At 36.5% G+C, this 22253-nt stretch overlaps 1 protein-coding gene across 3 annotated transcripts; it reads right to left on the reverse strand.

Moving 5' to 3' along the window:
• Positions 1–123: 123 nt before the first annotated feature.
• On the reverse strand, positions 124–21113 carry smarcd3a (SWI/SNF related, matrix associated, actin dependent regulator of chromatin, subfamily d, member 3a). 3 transcript variants are annotated; one of them, XM_052547924.1, is made up of 14 exons: positions 20943–21113; positions 16278–16465; positions 11851–11943; positions 10139–10181; positions 7915–8037; positions 7694–7816; positions 6788–6883; positions 4596–4697; positions 3125–3286; positions 2942–3039; positions 2402–2537; positions 2133–2255; positions 1828–1929; positions 124–1409 (listed from the first exon to the last, which is right to left on the reverse strand). In XM_052547924.1, the coding sequence occupies exons 1-14, from the start codon at positions 20952–20954 to the stop codon at positions 1356–1358; spliced, it is 1455 nt and encodes a 484-aa protein (XP_052403884.1). In that variant the 5' UTR covers positions 20955–21113; the 3' UTR covers positions 124–1355. The 3 variants fall into 3 exon arrangements, with proteins under 3 accessions (XP_052403884.1, XP_052403883.1, XP_052403885.1); XM_052547923.1 differs by lacking the exon at positions 20943–21113 and adding an exon at positions 19036–19271; XM_052547925.1 differs by lacking the exons at positions 11851–11943; positions 20943–21113 and adding an exon at positions 19036–19270.
• Between the last annotated feature and the right edge of the window lie 1140 nt (positions 21114–22253).

A 22253-nucleotide genomic window follows, 5' to 3' on the forward strand; every position in this document is an offset into this window, starting at 1 on the left:
AAACTTTTCTTTTTTTAAATAATTATCTATACCTTTCAAATGGAATGAAAGCGAATGAGGTTTCGATTCATGAATGAATCATTCAGACTGGTTTGTGAACTTGAGTAACGATGATAATGGTCATGAATTTGTATTTGTTTTATTAATCTTGTTCAAAATGTCAGTAACAGACACACTTATTTAAATAATATACATAACACAGTAAGAATGTCTTGTTAAAAGGTAAAGGGACAATGCCTCTTAATATGAACACCTCTTGACATTCATGAGTCACAGATTTATTTCTCATCTGTGCATCAAGCACATCTGAGGCCACGGGTATACAAATGCCATCAACTAGTGTGATGGAGTATTCAGTCAAATTAAGTCATTTATTGGCATTCACAAAGATGATGTAAAGGTACCTTTGGTTGATGCTTCCTGTGCATACTGGTGATTAATAAGACAACAAAGATCCAAAACATTTCAGAATCATGCTAAAAAAGAAACTCCTAAAAAACTAAAATGTTCACATGCAACATGCGTTACTGTATTTATCAACACACAATATATTTAGAACATATCTTTTTTTCCGGGCATTTAAAGCCCCTGAAATTGTTTTGAAACATTGTTTATAAACACTTCTTTTGAACAATATTTTTAAGTCTTTAACAATACACAAAAACTGATATTGTAAACACAAGTGTTCACAAATCAAAATGATTTACCTTGAATGTTTTCTTTAACATGTTAAAATGATGACAATAAATGTCACTTATTGCAAATAAAGTCATCCAGTGGATTTCTTCATATCTTTTGCACAGTGCAAATGTAACGACAGAAAAACAAAGGAGAAAGTTGAAAGCAGAATGTGACAAAATATTTAAACATAGAAAAAAAAAGGACAGATTCAATATCGATGCCTACATACTAACATTTACCATGTCATTAGTTACAAAAAATCACAGGCATAAAAGTTTCATTCATGGTATTTTCTACCTTTTCAAGTCAGAAGACACACAGTGTATCTGCACTTCATGTGCGTCAAAAAACTGATGTAAAAGAATTATGATAGCTGCTGTATTTGTGTGTAATCAGTGTGAAAGTGGCATTTCAAAACCACTTTCTTAAATTCATTGTACTGTGAGGTTATATACATTCAACTGTACAGTAAACATACATTAAATAAGAGTAAAATTACACTTTTCATTTATCCTCATTGGTTAAAATCAGTCCAAACCTCATACTGAGAAAGGCTTCAATACTTTCATGTCCATTGAAAACTGCCCAGTGTGGAGACCACCAGAATAAAAGTGACCAAGCCACAGGTGAAGCAAACTAGTTATCAACTTATTTTTCAAAATGAGATATTTTTTTTAGGTGGTTCGCATGGCCAAAGCTTGTTCAAGCTCCTGTCGTCGTTGTTGAATCTACATAAAAGAAAAGAAACTAAATTACCAATTTTGATTCTAACATACACTAAGATCAGAAGCAAAGAAAAAAAATATTAAAAAATAAATAATTTATATATATATATATATATATATATATATATATATATATATATATATATTCATTTAAATATGCAGATTTATTGCTAAAGAAAATTTTAGTATCATCAATTTTAAAAACAGCTTGCTGCTTAATGTTTTTGTGCAAATGGGGATATATTTTCAGTTTCTTCAGTGAATGGAAAATTCAAAAGAACAGCATTTCATTCAAATAAAATCTTTGTAACATTACAAATGTCTCTGTTGTCACTTTTGAGTAGATAAATAAAACAGAATAATGCATTTTTTCAAATAATTCTTACATGATTAACATGATTCATTTGCATGTACCCCTCACCTTGCAATAGAAGTAGCGGCTGACAGCTTCCTGAGACCAGGGCTGGTTATAAAACTCTGCTCTTCTCTCTTCCTCTGGATTTCCAACTGTATCTGTCATCAGCTGTAACCACAAAATCCAGTCCAGTTCAAAACAGCAGAAAAGACAGTTTCTCTGCCAACAATTACATCCTTTCCACCACTAGGTAGAGACACTGTTTCAAACACGTTTACATTTTATTTTGACATACACTTAGGGTGCAAAATTATTTGATATAATACTGTATATGACATTGATTTTGAGTGGTACACATAGTCTACAATCACCTTAAGGTCCCGGTTCTGGGAGCAGATCCAGTCCTGGATGTAGCCCTTGGGGTCCCTGGAGAAGCTGAGCATGAAATCTCTTTGAATCTTCAGCTGGTTGATGGACTCAATAGTTTCGTGGATCTACAGAATAAAGGGTGAAAATGTGACTGTTAAGAGAACTCCAAATGTGCAATCAGAACATAATAGTTATGCATAGAGTTGAATACAACAGTATCTAGATATTCAATTATTTCTGTTCACATTTCAGTGATATAGCTCTTTCTGACCTTGTTGTCTAGGGATGCAATCTCTTGATGATTGGCTGTGGACAGCAGGAAACCATTCATCTGACTCTTCAGAGGATCATCAACTTCTACATCAATGTCATAGCAGGCTGTCTTCTTCTGGTCATTTGGATCCACACTGATAAAATAACAATTGAAAAAGGCATTTAAATGAACAGTTCATCTGAAAAGAAAGATTCCATCCTTAGTTATTCACCCTTGTCCCATTGTAAAGATATATGCTGTTGTTTTTACAATGTACAACACAATAATACATCACAACCTAAAATGCTTTTTGGAGCGTCATGCTATGAATTATGAAAAAAAATCCATTCAACGAACGTCTACAGTGTTACATAGAGGACTGGAACATAATGAGTTTGAAGTTACATTTTCAAGTAAATTATCCCTTTTAATTTCTTAAGAAAAACAGGCTCCTTAAATGTCAGTTTGTGTCGCAGGACTTAAATGGCTATAGATCACATGATTGTAAGTTTGAGGAAATTATCAATGGAAATACATTCTAAATTTATGACCAGTTACCTGATAACATGATTGATCACAATAGGATCAGGCGGGAGCAGTAGATTGGTTAGTCGCTGGGGGATCTCAGAAAACTTCAGACGAGGACCGTCAAAGATCTGGAAGGAATTTTTTGAAAAAGCTTTTGCTTTCAGACAAAATATTAACACCAAAATGGGGAAAGGATTTATGGTATGGTAGTACCTGCTGAAAATATTTATCACAGTTGATGTACTCCTTTTCATGAGGATCCTGCAGCTTGTTGGTCTTGACGTACTGCCATAAAGCCTGGATGATGCAGGAGCGGGTTTGAGTATGGATGCCAAGAAGACGTGCAAGGCGAGGATCCAACTTAAACTGAGGAGGCTGAAATCCACAAATGAAATAAACATTCAGAAATTTCTAACAGAACTGTACTGTTTTAAAATATCTTTAGTAAATTACCACACTACAATTTACATTCAGTGTACTTGAGAAGTTGACACATGTCCATGAACTTAATTCAGCAGCAAGAGTTTATTTTAAAATTTACCATATACAAGTTTGGGATCAGAGTTTTTTTTTTAATTTTTTAATTTTATTTTTTTAAGAAATTAATTGAACAAGATTCATTGAATTCACATTAAAGATATTTATAATATCAAAAAAAAAGATTTCTATTTGAACTTTCTTTTTTGTCAAACAATTGTGTTTTCCACAAAAAAATATCAAGCACCACAGCTGTTTTCAACATTGATAATAAGAAGAAATGTTACTTCAGAACCAAATCAGCATCAGGATCATGTAACACCGAAGAATGAAAAGTTATGGCTGCTGAAAATTCAGCTTTACCATCATAGGAAGAAATTACATTTTAAAAGATATCAAATAGAAAGCATAATTTAAAAAGTTCAAACTTTTGAATGCCAATGTAACAGGGTAAGTATAGCAGTATACAGTAACTGTACATCTTAGCTCCTGTAATAATTTCTTTTACCGTGTTTATCACCATTTTAATCACATTTCTGCCTTTGCTAATTTATTGAAATGCTTATCTGGTTTGATGAATACATTTTTATAATATGACTAAATTTAATTTCACAAAAACATAATGTATAATGATTATAAAAGAATTTACATTTTCTAGATGGTAATTGCGTGTCGTCTATCAAAATATTGCTGAAACTACTAGATATTTCATTTCAACTACACAATTGCAAATCTGCTTTATTATTATATATAAAAGAGCCATTTACTCACTAGCTATAGCTACTTTGGTGAAAAGAGAAGGGCAATCAAACTTTTAGAGATTAATGACTCGACCAAATATTTTAATTACAGTGCTTTTCAAGATGGATAGGACAATTAAACTAAAGCTATCGTTATGCAGATGAATTTCTAATTGGGCTTCCTCAACACATTTATTTGCTGCCATACACTTTGTACTTAATATATTTTATTTGGTTCCTAAATTGTTTAAATGTCTTAAAATGAAAACAATATTTCTAGGTCTAAATTGGATTTTGAATCTCAGATTTTTAGTCTGAGCTCAGACTTTTAGACCCCACAGTCAATTTTTCACAGTTATCATTGAAAGAGTTTGCTGTCATGCCTATAAAACCAGCTGTGACATACAACTTTCCTGGTTATCCATCAGCCATAATCTCTCATAATAATCTGGCACCCCTGCACGCACCTGGTAATCCAGCATGAGCAAGAGGGTACAGCGCACATTCACATCGCCAGGCCTCTTCACCTGGAAGCCATCTGTCTCCTGGCTCGTTGCAGTGCGGTGCCACTGTTAGGATGAACACACAAACTCAGCCTAAACAACAGGCAGATAATATAAAACCGCTGCACGAGAAGCATACAGCAATTTCAAACCAGATTTTGATATATATTCAGAAGAAAATCTGAGCAGTGTTTGTTTTGTCAAGGGTGTTTGTCAGGACATGCAGTTGCTAAGATGCTCTTAGTGGTTGTTTTTTTGCAGGTTGCTATGCATTTACTAGTTGATTGCTAGACCATTCCGGCTCTAGACTTTTAGCTTCTATGATATTCTGGTTCCTAGATATTGTTGGGTCTTTTATTTAATGCAAAGGTCCATTCACAGCAAGATTGATAACTTAATATAAGGATAATTATTAGCGCATACACCGATGCACAATAACATTCAGTTTATTCCAAGCGAGCGCTACAGTTTTGTTATGTGCCACTTTAAATGCTTAAGCTCTTTAAAGCAGGGGCCAGTTGCACAAACTGTTTAGACTAGTCTTAAAAATGAGTCATAAATTTATTTTTCTTCAAGACAGGTAATAACATTTTTAATTCAGTTATGAAAAGACAGACTGGTCTTATTTGTATTAGAAATGTAAGACTGATTACCCCTTAGCAACTGTTGGTCAAACTAGTTATTAAGACACAGTCTTAAGATGGTGGCTAACTTTATGCAACTGGCTCTAGGATTGACAAAAAAAAAAACATTATGATAGTGATTCCAATAAAATGTTTCCCTCTGTGCCATTTCCGCGATAATGGTGCTATTCTTTTCAAATATAACATTTTTAAAACAATATCTTTATCATTAAAGTTATCTCTTCTCAAATAAAAGCACCAAAATTTTATATTTATGGTTATAGACAGCTATGAAGTCACTGAGGTCCGGTCCTCTATACATTTCTCATGTTCAAACTACTAAATATTGTAGAAACTGAATTTTCAAACCCTGGTTATGACCATGATGGGTTTGCTCAAATCAGTATGAGTGACAGTATTAAACTAGTGTAATATAATATAACTTGCCTGAACATCATTCTTGAGCCACTGAAAGAGAATGTCAAATCTTAAAATGACCCCCGCAGTTTTTTCTTTATTAACTATGGACTGCTTATGCACTGTTTATGCATGGAGGAGACATTCAAGCATGAGAGTGAATAAAATGATTAGGCTCTTTATGCGATCTCACTAGCATGTTCCCTAAACCATCACATGTTTCAGCACCATTTGAAAGAGACGACATAATAGCAATGAGTCACAGCTCAACTCAATTAGCTTTGCTTGACACTGGAGGGTTTTTTCAATGCCATCCTTCTCCGCAGGTAAATCATTCTTTTTATCGCACGCCTCAATCTGGTGTGTGTTGTGATGAAAACCCACAGTCACCAAGGACAATTTAAAGAGCTGCTGAATGAATAAACCCAAATGCGGCGCGTTCAGCCCGTTCCAATGGGCCGGAGGGGCACAAGGGTAACTCCTTGAGAGCTGCAGACCACTTCTGTGTATCTGCCTTCCCAAGACCTCAATGTCCCTAACAAAGTGCATAAATATTAAGTGCGCGAGGCAGCTGGGAAGGTTCCCTTGTGTAATGTAAATGCCTGAGTGATTGTGAATAGCACCTGTGCACAATGGTTCCTCCACTAAACGAGTAAAACACACTCTCTGAATACAAAGACTCTCAGTGTGCTGTAAAAGGTTTTATAAGTGTTTGTCTTCAGAAATGTGTTTTTTTCTACTGTTAACACTGCCCAAAGCTCTGTGCTGGCTGCAGTGTCATCACTCCACAGTGTCATGGGCATCTTCCTTATGTAACACGTTGCTATGGAGACCACAGAGATATGTCTTACATGAAGTATGGGTAACTGAACTTTTCATTCTGACAATGACTTTTCTACTGCGCTCCAATCCAATCTGTCGCACAGTAGAGGCCAATAGATTCTTGTGGACATGTGCTTGAATGTGACATATCGCCCTTTGTGACTGTCCTCAACCTTGTTTGAAATGCAAAAAGGATACTTGAGATTCTCTCATATTAATTGCTTCCAACCTTTGTAAAGAATGAATATTTAGCAATGTTTTTTATTGCTGTATGAAGAGTGAGTTAATTCTTACCTCCACTAAGTGGTTGTCAGGGCCGTACAGATCCTTATCCAGCTCTATAACAAGGCTCTTAAAGAAAGACGAAAACTTCCTCTTTTGTTTTCCAGGCTAAAGCGCACAGGGAATAAAAGATAAAGCTTGAAAAAGGGACTTGCAAATTGAATGAAGCCGAAACAAACATTAGCATTGACAGAACAGTAACTTTCGAAAAGATAAAAACATTCAATTAGCTTAATTAAATTGTTCTATGCAATTAAATTAAGCCTTTTAAAGAAAAAAAAAGTAATTTGGGTGGATTTGTTCTATCTTACGAACATAACTACGTTTTGTTACGTCTGCTGGATGCAATGAAAAGGACTAAGCTGGATTCAGTAATTATTCATGCATGTTTTAAATAAACGTCAATTACATAAGTGTCAACTGATTGTGCGCAGTGAAATTAAGTTAGTAGTTGTTACATTGGCTAATTTTAATGAACTAAACTGAACAAGCAGCACAAAGGGCACATATTATGCCCATTTTAACTAGATGTATTCTAAATCTCAGGTGTCCCCAGAATGTGTTTGTGAAGTTTCAGCTCAAAATACCCCACAGATCATTTATTATATCATTTTGAAAATACCTATTTTGAGTGGAAGCAGAAACAGGCTGTTTCAGTCCATTTCTCTTTAAATGCAAATGAGCTTCTGCCCCCCACCCTATTTCCCAGGACAGGGCTGTACAATTTTAGCTTGTATCTCAGATCTCTGCCAAAAAACATATGTTTGGTTTTGATTATTCTGTATATCGCACTGAAATCACACGTTTTAAAGCGTTTACATTTCTGATGTAGCGTTCACGTTTACATTTCTGATATACGTTTTTCTGGACGCACACATCCGAACAACATATATTAGGTACCCTTTAAGGCAAACTTACGTCATCCAACAACTTGCCCTCTACACGCAGTTCCCAGGATGCAATGCTGCCCTCAGAGTCCTCTGCATCAGGTTTGGCAGGGTTGAAAGTGTTCGAAATGTACAATCGTAGCTTCCGCTTTTGCTATAAGACAAAAAGAATTTTCAGAAGCACCTATATTTTTCACTTTATTGCTAACTATGAATTAAATCTCACTATAGTTGTGTACTGAAATCACATACCTTCATTGGTCTTTTGAGGGCTTCTTGTATATCCACTCTCTTCCTCATAATGGTTTGGTCAAGTTTGCGCTCAAAAGCTAGGAGGTCCATGTACGCCTGGGACTCTGGCACCAGTTCCCGGATCTAATGAATAGGCATTGTGAACAAGCAACTCTGCAATCAGGTCTAGTAACAGTTCAGAAGATGTTGAAGAGCAGTTTGATGAAATTTTACACATATAGTCTAAACATTTTCCCGCTAACATTCTCAATCGTTATCAGTATAAGTTATGACAGAAAGTTAATTTTGGGTCCTAAAATTAGGTATGTGATTAACACAGTGACAAAATTCTTCATGAAAAAAAACATTGAAAAAGATTCTATAACTATAAATATAAGATTTGTATTATATAAAAAAATTGCTGTATTTAAAATGTATTATACATTATAAATAAGTTATTTATAACCCATTTTAGGTCATAATTTATTTTAAGATCCAATTCTTGCTATTAACGATGACTTTTGCATCAGTAAACTCCTAATTTGCTACTTATTAATAATTTGATAGTTGTTAAGCTTAGGTATTGGGCAGTATTATTGATGTAGAATATGGTCATGCAGAATATGCACTTTATAAGTACTAATAAACAGCTGATATGTTCATTATAGGCATGCTAATAAACACATAGTTAATAGTGAGAATTGGTACATGTATTAAAGTGCTATCCAATTTTATAATGAGTCTAAATGATTAAATTAAAATATTAAATGATTATATTTATATAATTCATTAGAACAGTTCAACTCAAAAATTCAGATGTGTGCAGCACATTTCATGGAGGACTGTTTCCTGATCCTGGGAGAGCAGACTACAATGCCAGCTGTTCTGACTCAGTCTGTAAGTACAGTTTCATATTTAAAGGATTTGCCACTGATGATTCAAACTCAAGTTTTGAGCAGTGTAGAATAGAGCTTGTTGCACTGGATAGCTGGCCAATCATAGCACACCTCGCTTTTCAGAACAATGAGCCTTTTAAAAATCATCACGTTTCAGAAAGGTAGGGCAGAGAGGAGAAACAATACTGTACAGTATGTGGAAAATAAAGTGTTTTTTGAACCTTAAACCGCAAACACATTTCATTACACCAAATAATGTTATTTTTAGCAACATCATATGACCCCTTTAATACTACCATTAACTAAGTCCAACAATATGCAAATTATTAACATAAGCAGGTCAATTCAATACTTTGGTATAAAAAAAAATAAAATAATTTCAGTTGTTCCATGCTTTTGGATAGAAGAAAATCCACTTTATGAAATTTCCACTTCCACACTGTTAGTCAAATAAAATGTTTATCCTCAATACAAGTGAACCCATACTTAATGTTATCTTTTTTTTTTTTTTTTTTTTTGCCTTATGTTGATATGAAAGGTATTTACTCAATTCACCATAACTCCATCAGCATTATGAATACAGTAATTACTCATATTCAGACAAAGATATACTTTGCTGTAATATGGGCCTAGAATATTGGTAAATGTAGACATACCAACCAACTAAATCAAGTCAATTAGTCTTTGTGAACTGATTTAGAAAGAAACCATTACCAGATTTCACCAGGTGTTTGTACCATTCCAGTCAATGACTGTTTTATATCCCGATTCTCGTTTGTGACTTGTTACTGAAACAAATCATGTATGTCCTTGCATGATACACAGCAAAATTGTAACCTGATGCTCTGCTCTCCTGATTTTCACAGTGTTGCATCATTCTCTCCTTCCCATGTGACCTAGAGCATTTTACAAACCTCATCATAATGTATTAGGACTTTTTGGTTTTGCTGTAAAAAAACCTTATTAAGACTTTGAGAGGATTACCCATTTCAAGAGCTCACATCCCCTCCAGTTCCTGCTATTGTGGTGTATTACTGTGTCACATCCCGATGGACACATTTTACTAAATCTGTAATGTGCCTGCACTCATCCCACATCTCCATGTAATCACACACCATCACATTCCTTGGGAATCAAACCCTTTTCCACTGACAGAAAAAAACAAATACACAACAGCAGTCTTCGTGACAAATTGGATCCCTCTTGCCCATCCATTTCACTTTTTTGCTCCCAGAAATAAGAGAACCCAGCACAATTACCTGCACCGTGTGATCACTCTTGATTTGGCACTGGAAATTAAGACATGAATAAACAAACAAACAGATAAAAGCCATAGTGATGGACCTCACCCTCTGAGGGAGAATCTTGTCTGCCATTTTTCTTCTCTTGGCACTACGGATGGGGGAAAACGGAGAGAAAGAAAGAAAGAAAGAGAGAGAGAGAGGGAAAATATGTTACTATGGTGACTGATAGCAGAGTCCACAGGCCATCTGCTGAATAACTGGGACCCATCCAGACATTTTTTCCAGCTGTGTGTGTTTTGTGTATTTGTGTGTGTGATCAGAGAGAAGGTATAAGAGCGAGAAAAGGACAAAAAGAGGTTGAAAATAACACTTGACCATGATGCGTAAATATACATTTTTGCACATTTAATGGGAGCATGTATAGTAGAGTTGCCTTGTTGTTTTAACATCTGGCTGGCTCATTTATTGTAAAGGACTGTTCACACAGCAATCAAACATCAAGCCTTTGTTAATACATTGCAAAAATGTTTGTAATTTTTATAGAAGGGCAGGGTAAAAATGCTAAGGTAAAAACCTGTTAAATGTAAGTTATATTCCCATACACAGTGACAACTGTAAATGGCTTAACATGGATTTATATATACTTTTACTTTAAAGTTTTAAATTACTATATAATTAACAGTATAAAAAAATAAATATTGAGAGGTCATTCCCAGAGGTTCCTGGATGTGTGACATTACATTTTATTGAATCTTCTTTTATTATCCATAATGTATATTAGGGTGTTTTTTGTCATTTTATGTTATTTAGTCAATGTCTATTGCATTATTTTATTGTAATGTGCGCCTGATGATGTTTTGGACCCTTGTGTCTCTCTGTTTTACCACCTTTATTGTGGTGGCAAATTCTCAGTTAAAAAGCAGATTTTGATATTCGAAGTAGCTATGTTTTTTTTTTTTTTTTTACATGGTATCACTTAATAAAACATATACAGGCACCAACATGCCAATCTGTAACACTGGTACTATATTATTTAATGTGAATATCTGGCAACCACAGCTGCCATTTTTATCGTAAGTGTAATAAATTTTTTTGCATCCAACTGCTTTTTTTCATCAAGACCCTCCTAACTCATTTCTCTTTTATTCCCAAACATGATGCATATGATTCACTAGTGCAGAAAAGACAATTTCACTGACAAACATGCCAAACTGATACTGACAAACACTCCTACAGACAACTCCTCAGGTCCAGAGCCGAGGAGCACATGACCCCGTTGGAGCAGGAAATGTCTGTCCACATTCACATCCGAACCCCCTCTGGAGTATCAACTTTCTCATGGTCCGACTCGTCCACCCTAAGCCACACTGCTCCTCCGGGAGGAGCTGAGCAGCAGAGACTGAGATGCAGTGAGGCTGTGAGGGTGAATGTCTCGTCACTCGTCACTTATTCTTCTTCTAAAATTAATCATTAATGCATTCAGGTGAATAAAATGAGCGTTTACTGAACTATAAGAGAGAAAACATTGTGAATTAACACAGACAGCATGACAGAAGGGTCATGCAGCCTGCACACAAAGCTAACTGAACGCAACTGCATATTTACTACACATGCATTCATTCTCAGGTCATGATGACTATTGTGTTTATTTACTGAATGCCATTTTTTAGTGGTTTTGACTTATCTGTGAACTCAAGTGCACACATGCATTTGGGGAAATGATTCAGTCATGTTTGTAGCTGCAAACGGGAACAAACCAATCAGGCAGGGTCCATCACAAACTGTCAAACTAACATGCAGCAGAATAAACGGCCTACTTGAAGGATCCAACTGAAGGATCTGATTGGGCGTCTCTCATGTCCATCTGTCTTGCAGATATCTCATTTGCTGCTGGAAATCCAAGTGGTTTCCTATAGGTTGATTTGGGGTACCTCTAGTTAGTTACTTAAACAGAACTTTTCGGTAACAGCCGATATTGTAAACATATAGGTATTTTTCCTGAACACAGAAGTCACGCCTGATTCTAAAACCAGAAGGATGCTTTGCATTTCTGGTCTCCAGTGTCTGTAGTCAAATCAGCGTATATTCCGAGCTGATAATCTAACGTTAAACCTATTAAAATGGTTCAAAAAAGCACATGACTCCATAGCGCCATCACTACAGTGTCGCAATGGCAGTCATTTGTCAGTGCCTGTCTCCTCAAAGTTGTGTAGATAACACAAAGCTGACAATGTTGGCTACATTAAAAACAGAAGGGCACTACAGGTGCATCTCAATAAATTAGAATGTTGTGGAAAAGTTCATTTATTTCATGTATTAAATTAAATTAAATAAATTTAAATTAAATTTATGCATTTAGCAGACGCTTTTATCCAAAGCAACTTACAGTGCATTCAGGCTATCAATTTTTACATATCATGTGTTCCCGGTGAATCGAACCCCCAACCTTGCGCTTGCTTGCTTACTAGCACAGTGCTCTACCAGTTGAGCTACAGGAACACTAAATAAACTCAATGCACACAGACTGAAGTAGTTGAAGTCTTTGGTTGTTTTAATTGTGATGATTTTGGCTCACATTTAACAAAAACCCACCAATTCAAAATCTCAACAAATTAGAATATTTCATAAGTATTCACAATAATAACATTCACAATAATAAAACATTTTCAGTGAATTGTTGGCCTTCTGGAAAGTATGTTAATTTACTGTACATGTACTCAATACTTGGTAGGGGCTCCTTTTGCTTTAATTACTGCCTCAATTCAGCATTGGCATGGAGGTGATCAGTTTGTGGCACTGCTGAGGTCTGGAAGCCCAGGTTTCTTTGACAGTGGCCTTCAGCTCATCTGCATTTTTTGGTCTCTTGTTTCTCATCTTTCTCTTGACAATAGCCCATAGATTCTCTATTAGGTTCAGGTCTGGGTGGTTTGCTGGCCAGTCAAGCACACCAACACCATGGTCATTTAACCAACTTTTGGTGCTTTTGGCAGTGTGTGCCAAAAGCACATTTTCTTGGTAAATGGGTGCTTTGGATTTCAAAAAACACAATGGACCAACCCCAGCAGATGACATTGCACCTCAAATCATCACAGACTGTGGGAACTTAACACTGGACTTCAAGCAACTTGGCCTATGAGTAGTGGTCGACCGATATATCACCAAGGCAAATATATTGGCCGATATTTGGCATTTTTCAAATATCGGCATCTGCCGATAAGTAGTTCTGCTTGGCCAATGTGTTCGAGGCGGGACTTTTATTTTGACTGTGATGAGAGCGGCAGTGCGGGGCGCCCACAGTGCTCACACTGTCTCTTTTGTTCATCGTCGTCGTTAACACTTCTTTCTAATATGGATAGAAGTCTGTCTAATAATCACAGAACGATTAAACAGATGAATTAATGTATACAGAAAGTATTATAATGATTGGTTTTATATTAGGCCTATTAGTAATAGAAAGGCAAACAATATAGTACTTTCTCGTTTGCATCAGCATTAAGCAAATACGCATTTATATAATTTAAACAAATCTTTGAATGACTAATGAACATTTAATTTCATAAACCTTGCAAATTTAGTCAAAATCCAGCTGTGAGATCTTGTGAAGTCTGTATGTGTTTCCAGCATGATCGCGTGTTCCCAGCGTAACGGTCGGTCCATGTGAATTGAATGCTTTTAACTTTAAACTCGTGATTTCAAATTATGCTGCACTTTATGCATTTGCCCACTGTCATATTCAGGATATTTTCACTGTGTGCTGTATGTAAAATAAGGGTTACCCTGACTTTATTTAAAAAATATTATTCCCAAAGCACATAAACTTCCCAGAATACTGAGAACCCTGTTGGTCACAGTGATTATTCCTTTTTATTATATTTTTATTAAATATTTATTTATTTGTGAAAAATTGTCAAATGATTTCACATTTCTTAAATATTATTAATAATAATAATTTTTAAAACTCATATCAGTTTGATATCGGCTATCAGCCCCCTGCTTTCCAAGATATCAGCACTGGTTGTCAAAAAACACATATCGGTCGAGCTTCTCCACCCTTCCTCCAGACTCTAGGACCTTGGTTTCCAAAAGAAAGACAAAATTTGCTCTCATCTGAAAAGAGGACTTTGGACCACTTGGCAACAGTCCAGTTCTTCTTCTCCTTTGCCTGGGTAAGACGCATCTGATGTTGTCTGTGGTTTAACAAGAGGAATACAACAACTGTAGCCAAATTCCTTGACATGTCTGTGTTTGGTGGCTTTTGATGCCTTCGTCCCAGCCTCAGTCCATTCCTTGTGAAGTTCACTAAAATTCTTGAATCGTTTTTGCATGACAATCCTCATTAGGCTGCAGATCTATCGGTTGGTTGTGCATCTTTTTCTTCCACACTTTTTCCTTCCACTCAACTTTCTGTTAACATGCTTGGATACAGCACTCTGTGAACAGCAGCTTCTTTGGTAATGAATGTTTGTGGCTTACCCTTCTTGTGAAGGATGTCAATGATTGTCTTATGGACAACTGTCAGTAGTCTTCCCCGTGCCTATTGAACCAAACTGAGAGACCATTTTGAAGGCTCAGGAAACCTTTGCAGGTGTTTTGAGTTGATTAGCTGATTGGCATGTCACCATATTCAAATTTGTTGACATCGTGAATTGGTGTACTTGTTAAATGTGAGCTAAAATCATCACAGTTAAAAGAACCAGAGACTTAAACTACTTCAGTCTGTGTGCACTGAATTTATTTAATACACAAGTTTCACAATTTGAGTTAAATTACTGAAATAAATGAACTCTTCCATGACATTCTAATTTATTGAGATGCACCTGTATTTGAATGGGTTACTTTGGAGACCAGAAAAGAAAAGCACCCAATCAAAAGGTCTATGTGTATTTACAGGCAATATCTTGGGGGCAGTAACATTTTTTTAATACTTTGGAGAGTTAAAATAATTTTTATTTAGCAAGGATGCAAAAGTCACTGTAAGGACATTTATAATGTTAAAAAAGTTTTATATTTGAAATAAATGCTGTTCTTTTAAACTTTCTTTTCATCAAATAATCCTGAAAGATGTATCATCGTTTCTACAAATATAGTTTTCACCACTGATAAAAATAGGACCATTTATCGATTATTTGCCATGACACAACATAATTAATGGCTTATTTGCATCAGGCAAAATGTTAATACCTGTGCATTAAGCAGTATTGGAAGATTGTGAAATTCTGGCCAAGAATGTACTGAGATAAATGTCTTGTGATAATCCAGGTCTACTATTTGTTAAACAGTTAGATTTTTGGTAGCATGGTCTGTTGAATTCAGTAAGCTGCCCCTCAGTTATTACAAATGACGCTCTTACATGCATATATACAGTTGAAATGAAAATGCAAGGACAAATACAGTACTGCGACAAGACAGATGAAAACCTGAGAAAACTAACAGCAAATTCCAAACATCACTATCACGCCCTTGGGAAGGGAATGCTATTAGCAGGGTTGTTTCAAATGAAAATGAGCAATGGAATCCCTTGGTGAAGGTCCTTTCCGCGAGGCTGTTGGCAAAGTTTAGAGGTGATTGTGACTTTACGTACAGAATTTTGCCATTTGTGATCACATAATCCTGTGTGTAAAATCTTTTGGAAACAAATGCAACACAGACAGCAATGTGAATCAAAAAATTCTATATCTGACACTAGGCTTTAGCAGCTACATCATTGACTGGAAACAAGAGTTTCAAATGTCAGTGACAAATTTCCAAGTACATGCTGTACCAAAATGGGCACATACAGTACGAGACAGAAATGCCCTGCAGAAATTCAGCGTCCTCACTTCAAGTCTTCTACACCTCTGATTAGGAAGGGCACTGTGATACTCTGTTGCAAAATGCAATAGCAGTAAGTGTATTACTTATGATAACTGTTGCAGTATTAGTATTCACCAGGAAGAATTTTGGCATTTAATAGCGATCAAAATGTTGCTGTCTAAAGATAGAGCCAAACATAAGATAGTTCTGTCACTAGAGAGCGCTATACTTGGCATGAGCTTGCTGGCAAATTGTAGGAGGAGCAAAATGGAGACCGTAAACCTTAATAAAACTTCATATGAAGTCCCTCAAAATCAAAATGCCCAGATTTCTCTCAAGATACAGTAGGTTCAGGGAACACATATCTATCATTTATCATCTGTTGTTTGCACTGATTCAAATAATAAACAGAGTAAGTGAGAGGTCAGAGAACAGTTTGAGTGGCACTCACTTTCTGGGACGGTTCTGGACAGGGGGAGATTGCACTGGCTGGGTTGGGGCAGGACGTTTTCGGTTTGGGTCTAGGGTTGGGTTAGGCATCCCTGGCCGAATCGGCGGTGTTCCTCCATATGGAGGTCCAGGAGGCCCCATGGGAGCGCCTTGATGAGGCATCCGTGCCCCTGAGGTCATCCCTGGACGCTGTAGAGATGAGAAAAATGTAGACTAAAGGTCAGATAGCCTCACATTTCTTTGCTGAACTCCTTTGACATGTTATAGGATGTTATCTCTCTGACACACAATACATATGAAGATACATATATGCATACATTCGTATATGTAAACTCATCCAGCTTGTAGCTTTTAAATCAATTACAGCAAGCTGACATAATGCACAAAGACTCTTTTGAGCTAAGGCTCTGTTATGAGCTCCTCCTCCACTATCTGAAGCAGAACTAGAGCAGGGCCTCTCGCACCTGTGCCTGTCACTTCAGAAACGACAGCTGCTCGCCCTCTACCAAAACACAGAGGTGCTGGGCAAGTCAGCCTAACGCAGTCGAAATGACAACTGTGATGCTAAATAACGTCTCATTTCACCTAGTCCACATGCATTGTGCTTTCTGGAATTACAAATACGTTTTGGGGAATTTCTTTCCATTTCCCCCCCACTATAAATCTGGACTGTTTTTAATTGTGAAACCACTATATGAATAAGTCTGAATAGAATTGATTATTTAATTAAACACAGACACAAATACATTCACCTTTTATGCATACGTTTATATAAAGTATATTCAATAACAGAATTTATTTTAATGATGGATATATTAATTAAAAATATTATATTTAGAAATTAACATTATTTGATTAATAAATGAGAATGTGAAAAGTGTTATGCATAAATAAATTGAATGGAATTAATTTGTTTAATTAAATATAGCAATATTTGTCAACAGCAGTTAATGCAACAGCTAAAATTAAATATAAACATTTATTATTATATGTTATTATTCATTTCTACATACAACTTAATTTATTATTACAACATTAAATGACAGAACAAATTTTCTTTTTATAAATTACCCTCAATACCGATTAATAAAAAGTATTAAAAAAAGCTCACAAAAGCTCATTGTTAGCTCACAACACCTAAAGCATAAATTAATATTTGAACAAACTGTATGGCACTGTAAAGTGTTACTCGACTAAAAAGTAATATTATATTTGGGTTTTTTGTCCTGTTATTATTTCTCAATGCAGTTTGTATGCTGTAGAGGAGATCTTAGGTCTGTTGTTCATGACTCATAATGGCAGAGTCACAAAGTCCCTGTGACTCTCTGGATGTGCACCAAAGTTGTGGAAACATCCAGAATGTGAGCCAACGTCCCCAGCTCCAGTCCTCCCTACAGTGTGGGTACAGTACAATCTCTGCCAGAGATGCTCCCGTATGGTGCTGTGACCCTCACAACCCAATCATCGCTTCCCAAAGTAGGCCAAGCTCCAGAGGTGTCCCGGCCCGGTCCAATCTCAAAACATCTGAGTGAAGAGGCAGTGGGCTGTGGACATGTGGACGCTGCGGGAACGGGTGCAGGTCTCTGCACGCCTCTGCCAATCCCTGGCTCTCAAGGTCGCAATGGAGGTGTTCAGGGCACAGGAGGAGGCCGCAGTGCTGGACTAGCACACAGGAGAAGTTTCTCAATACTGCTGTGCAATATACTACATATCTGTATCTATTCAGAGACACCAATACCAGAAATGTTTTTGTAGATACTAATATTACTGTTCTCAGATCAATCACAATGTGAATCTTTATTAATGGAGAAAAAATCAGTGGGTTTGAGATTTTTAACCTTTACCAAACAGCTTGAGGCAAACTTTGCAAGTTTGTAGTACAACCTGTTAAATAATGAAAATCTATTTATCAGGTTAGAACGGTTTTAAAATAAAACGTCAAAAAATGTAAATAATTGTACAAGGTCTTTTAGCAATCGTAGGCTGAGTAAACTCTCATTTATAAACCATGGAGAAGTTTGTGATCACCAGTAACCACTCACAGGGAGTCTGCATTCAACCCCAAAGCAATCAAAATATCTATACTTTCATTTTCATGAATAGCCATTTCTGGAATATTATTTCAATAGAACCAGTGGCTTTGTTTAATAATACACTGCAGAAGCGAAGCTAATAGAGGGTTAGGACGTCTTAAAGGTTGTGTTTTGGCAAAGAAGCCTCTAGAAACAATACCTTTCATGTGGTCTGATATCAAATAGTATTAGAAAGCAGCCTCAAAAAAGTTGCACAACCAACAAAAGTTCTCAAAAGTTTCTGTGAACCTTTCATTCACCCACATTTTTATGCAGTAAAACACTCTGAAACACGTACAATCAAGTTTGCTTATACTACATGTTCATGACTTAATACCACAGCCGGATTTTTATGTGTGATCTATCCTTAGGGTTCTCCTGATACACACCCTCCTCTGCCTGCACACACACACACACACACACACACACACACACACACCAAAAGAGCATCATCTGTTTCATACTAGAACTCATCCCTCACAATACAAGTATCTCTCATACTTCCAGTACCGGATTCTCTTTCCTTATCCTCCTCCATATGTTTCATTCTTCTACACTCGGTCCTCCACGGCTGTTCCTGATTTATAAAAACCAATCTAAATAGAAGTAAGAGCCGCTGCATCTTAATTCTCCCCAGTCCCATTGACACGTTTCCCCATGCACAAACACACACGCTCTCTCACTCACCACTCCATGGACGAGAAACTCAAACAGTTTACTCTTGGTGGCTTTACGAGCTCCTCCGGCAGAATCCTCCATGTCCATGTATTAAACCCCCAGTCTCTCTTTTGTTCCCTCTATTGCTGGGTACCTCTGCCTCTGTGCGCTTCCCTCTTTCCCTCTCCTCCAAAAGAGAGTGTTCCCTCCCTCCTTCTCCGCACTCTGACGTTCCCTTTCTCCTCTCTCTCTCTCCCTTTTTAAAGCGTGTCAGCGTGTGGCCAGAGTCGAGTCTCTCTCTCTCTCTCTCTCTCTTTTTTATTGTAGCTTCCCTCACAGACTCTGGGTTTATAAGGATGGGGGTCTGTGAAGGGGGCTGTCGCTGGACCACTGGTGTGTGGTGGAATGCCGCTGAATGCAGGAACATGGCAATCAGAACTATCAAAACACAGACACAGTGCTGTTCCAATAGGCGGTTATGTGGCGGTAAATTATCCTTTTGCTCTTACAGCTGGTTATTAAGTCTGTGAATTATATCAGGGTAAAGTCTGAATGATTAACACTGGGGAAACTCTAAAGGAATGTTTAAACAGGCAGGATCTTGAATTAGAGATTTTTGAAGAATTTGAGATCCAAACAACATTGGACCAATTCATTTTTATTGCACTGACAAAAAAAAAAAAAAAAAAGAATACTGAGTCACTGAGGGCGAGTAAACGATGAGGATTTTCATTACTGGATAAACTAACACTTTAATGAAAGCACATTTTTGGACTTTCAGAGGTATGTGGATGTAAACAAGCTGCTCAATCTTTCAGGCAATTTACTTTTTTTTTTTTTTTTATGAAAGACAAGCTGTTGGGGGAAAAGTTGGTAAATTACTCACTAAAATGTATTACTAAAAATCTCCACTATTACATTTTTATTTGAATAAAAAAATATATATATATTAAATCATTTAAAAAAAAAAACACTGGCAAGGAAGATAAATATCAAAATATGTACATTATTTTGAATAATTATAATTTGTAAATTGACAAGCATTGTACACATATAAAAAAACATTTACTGCTGATAGAACCAACTAAGCAAAATAAAAAAAGAAAATAAAAAAATAAAGCTAAGAAGGAAAAATCTGCTCCAATAGTAGAAGACCCCCTTTAAGGACCCCCATACTTGAGGGTGGCAATGTCCCATTCAATCAGAGTGAAGGGGGTACTGGAGGGGGGCAAACACAGGTTTTGGTAAGAAAATGAGCTTTATTATCCATGTGCACAATGCAGAAAATGTTCTTCATAGCTCAATCTTCTTTTATTAATTAACTTTACTTTTTTGTGCTGTCAAGTCTAGTCCAACACACATTATAAGATCTCTTTATGAGAAAAGCACACTGACTAGCCTAGTATTTGTGGTAAAGGAGTAAATGTGATGTGGTATTGCTACACGGATAGGCCTCCGCTGGAATTACAAACTTCAGGACTGCAAACACCACTGTCTGGAAGCACATAGACACGATGCAGAGCAGATGTTGGGCTCATGGAGGATGTTCATAATGTAAGTTACAAGATACATCAGTAAAAAAAGCCGATGGAAGAAGTTCTGAGACAGACTAGTATTGGTCATAGCCAGACGTCCTATTTCTGAGCTAAAAAAAACTGTGCAGACACATGGAGGCAAAAAATATGAAGCATTCCTTGCAAATAACAACTGAATGACATGAGTAATAGTTCAATTGACAGGTGTCAACCAAGCGCGCAGGGTTGTTTTTAGTCTAATAATAAGCATCAATGCATGAAAACGGCTAAATTACATTAGTATACACGTCTGAATGAGACACTAGTGCCAAGCAGAAACGCTTTGATATAACAAATGCCGAAAACGCATTTTCCGTATAGCGAAGCGGATAATGAGGCGATGCGATGGCGTTGCATTCCTACCTTTCTTTCCATTGCTGCAAGTTTGATACCCTTAATTCAGCTGAAGACGAAAAACCCCTGAAAAACACACGCAGTGGATGTCCGGTAACTTGTTCGTGGTTCCAGACAGGTCCTCGGCTACTCCCCCCTCCCCTGGGATTGAGAGCTGGATGGAGGGATGCTGGCGAGGAAGGCCCGTGTCTGTGATTTCAGTCGGGCTCTGGCGGCAGCGAGTGCGGCAGAAGCAGCGGCGCAGGCGCGCGATTCTCAGACACGAGCGATTCAATGAAGGATTAAGGGGACGTCGTCAAACTACAGAAAATGGAAGCAATCTGTGCATTGCTGTTAAACGCACTTCGACTTCGTCAATATGAACAATAATGGACATCTTCGCTACTTACACTGCAATAAATGATACTTTTTGCTAACTACAAGGATTTAAGTGAATTTCAAATGTGAAACGATTCTTACTCAGCCAAGCATTCATGCACATATATTTAACATTTAAACACAGTTACATTCCCCAAACACATATTTAGCTGACCTAAAAGCCTTTTTTTGCCTAAAAACCCCATTATACATAAATAAGGTAAGGAAGTCTTTCCATTATGCAAAAAAAAAAAAAAAAAAAAAAAAAAACTCATACCAAGTGGTATTCATTTCACACAAAAAGACTTAAAGTTTCAAGATAAAACAAAAGATATACCCCTGGGTTCACAGGCAAGACTGAAGCAGCTAGTCCTAGATTAAAATGCATTTTTGAGGTGTCTTATTCTGACATATTTTAAATTATCAGTGACATTATTCTGTCTCAAGATGCACACCTGCAATGTTTTTTTTTTTTTTTTTTTTAAGGCATTTTAAATAAAGCGGCTTGATTTTCTTAATTTAACTAAGGCCCAGTCTGGGATTAAACTAAACTCTGTCTGTGAAACCGGGCCATAGTGTCTGAGATTAAAGGTTAGGTAATTTTCAGATTTTACTTTAACATTTTCTTTTCAAACTTGTCACAAGTTCATGTTAATGCAATGAACTAAACCTTTACTTACGTTTCCATTACACCAATGTGAACTTTAAGCAAACTAACTTCATTAAATAACATTCTGACACCAGTCTGTTGATAGTAATTGGAAAGATGACTCAGAAAAATTAAGTTAGTTCTGTTCACCATTTGCTTGCAGATACCACATGGTGTGATATTTTATTTATAAGTGAATGACATTCAGACATTTTAAGTTTGACATGAGGCTCCAAAAATGTTTTTGGGGACTACAGTATACAATAAAGTGTGTGCCGTTTTGGAAAAATAGAAAAATGGCTCTCAAAATGATC

This window comes from Carassius gibelio, chromosome B2, assembly GCF_023724105.1.
Source record: "Carassius gibelio isolate Cgi1373 ecotype wild population from Czech Republic chromosome B2, carGib1.2-hapl.c, whole genome shotgun sequence".
In the NCBI taxonomy this organism is placed as follows: Eukaryota; Metazoa; Chordata; class Actinopteri; order Cypriniformes; family Cyprinidae; genus Carassius; species Carassius gibelio.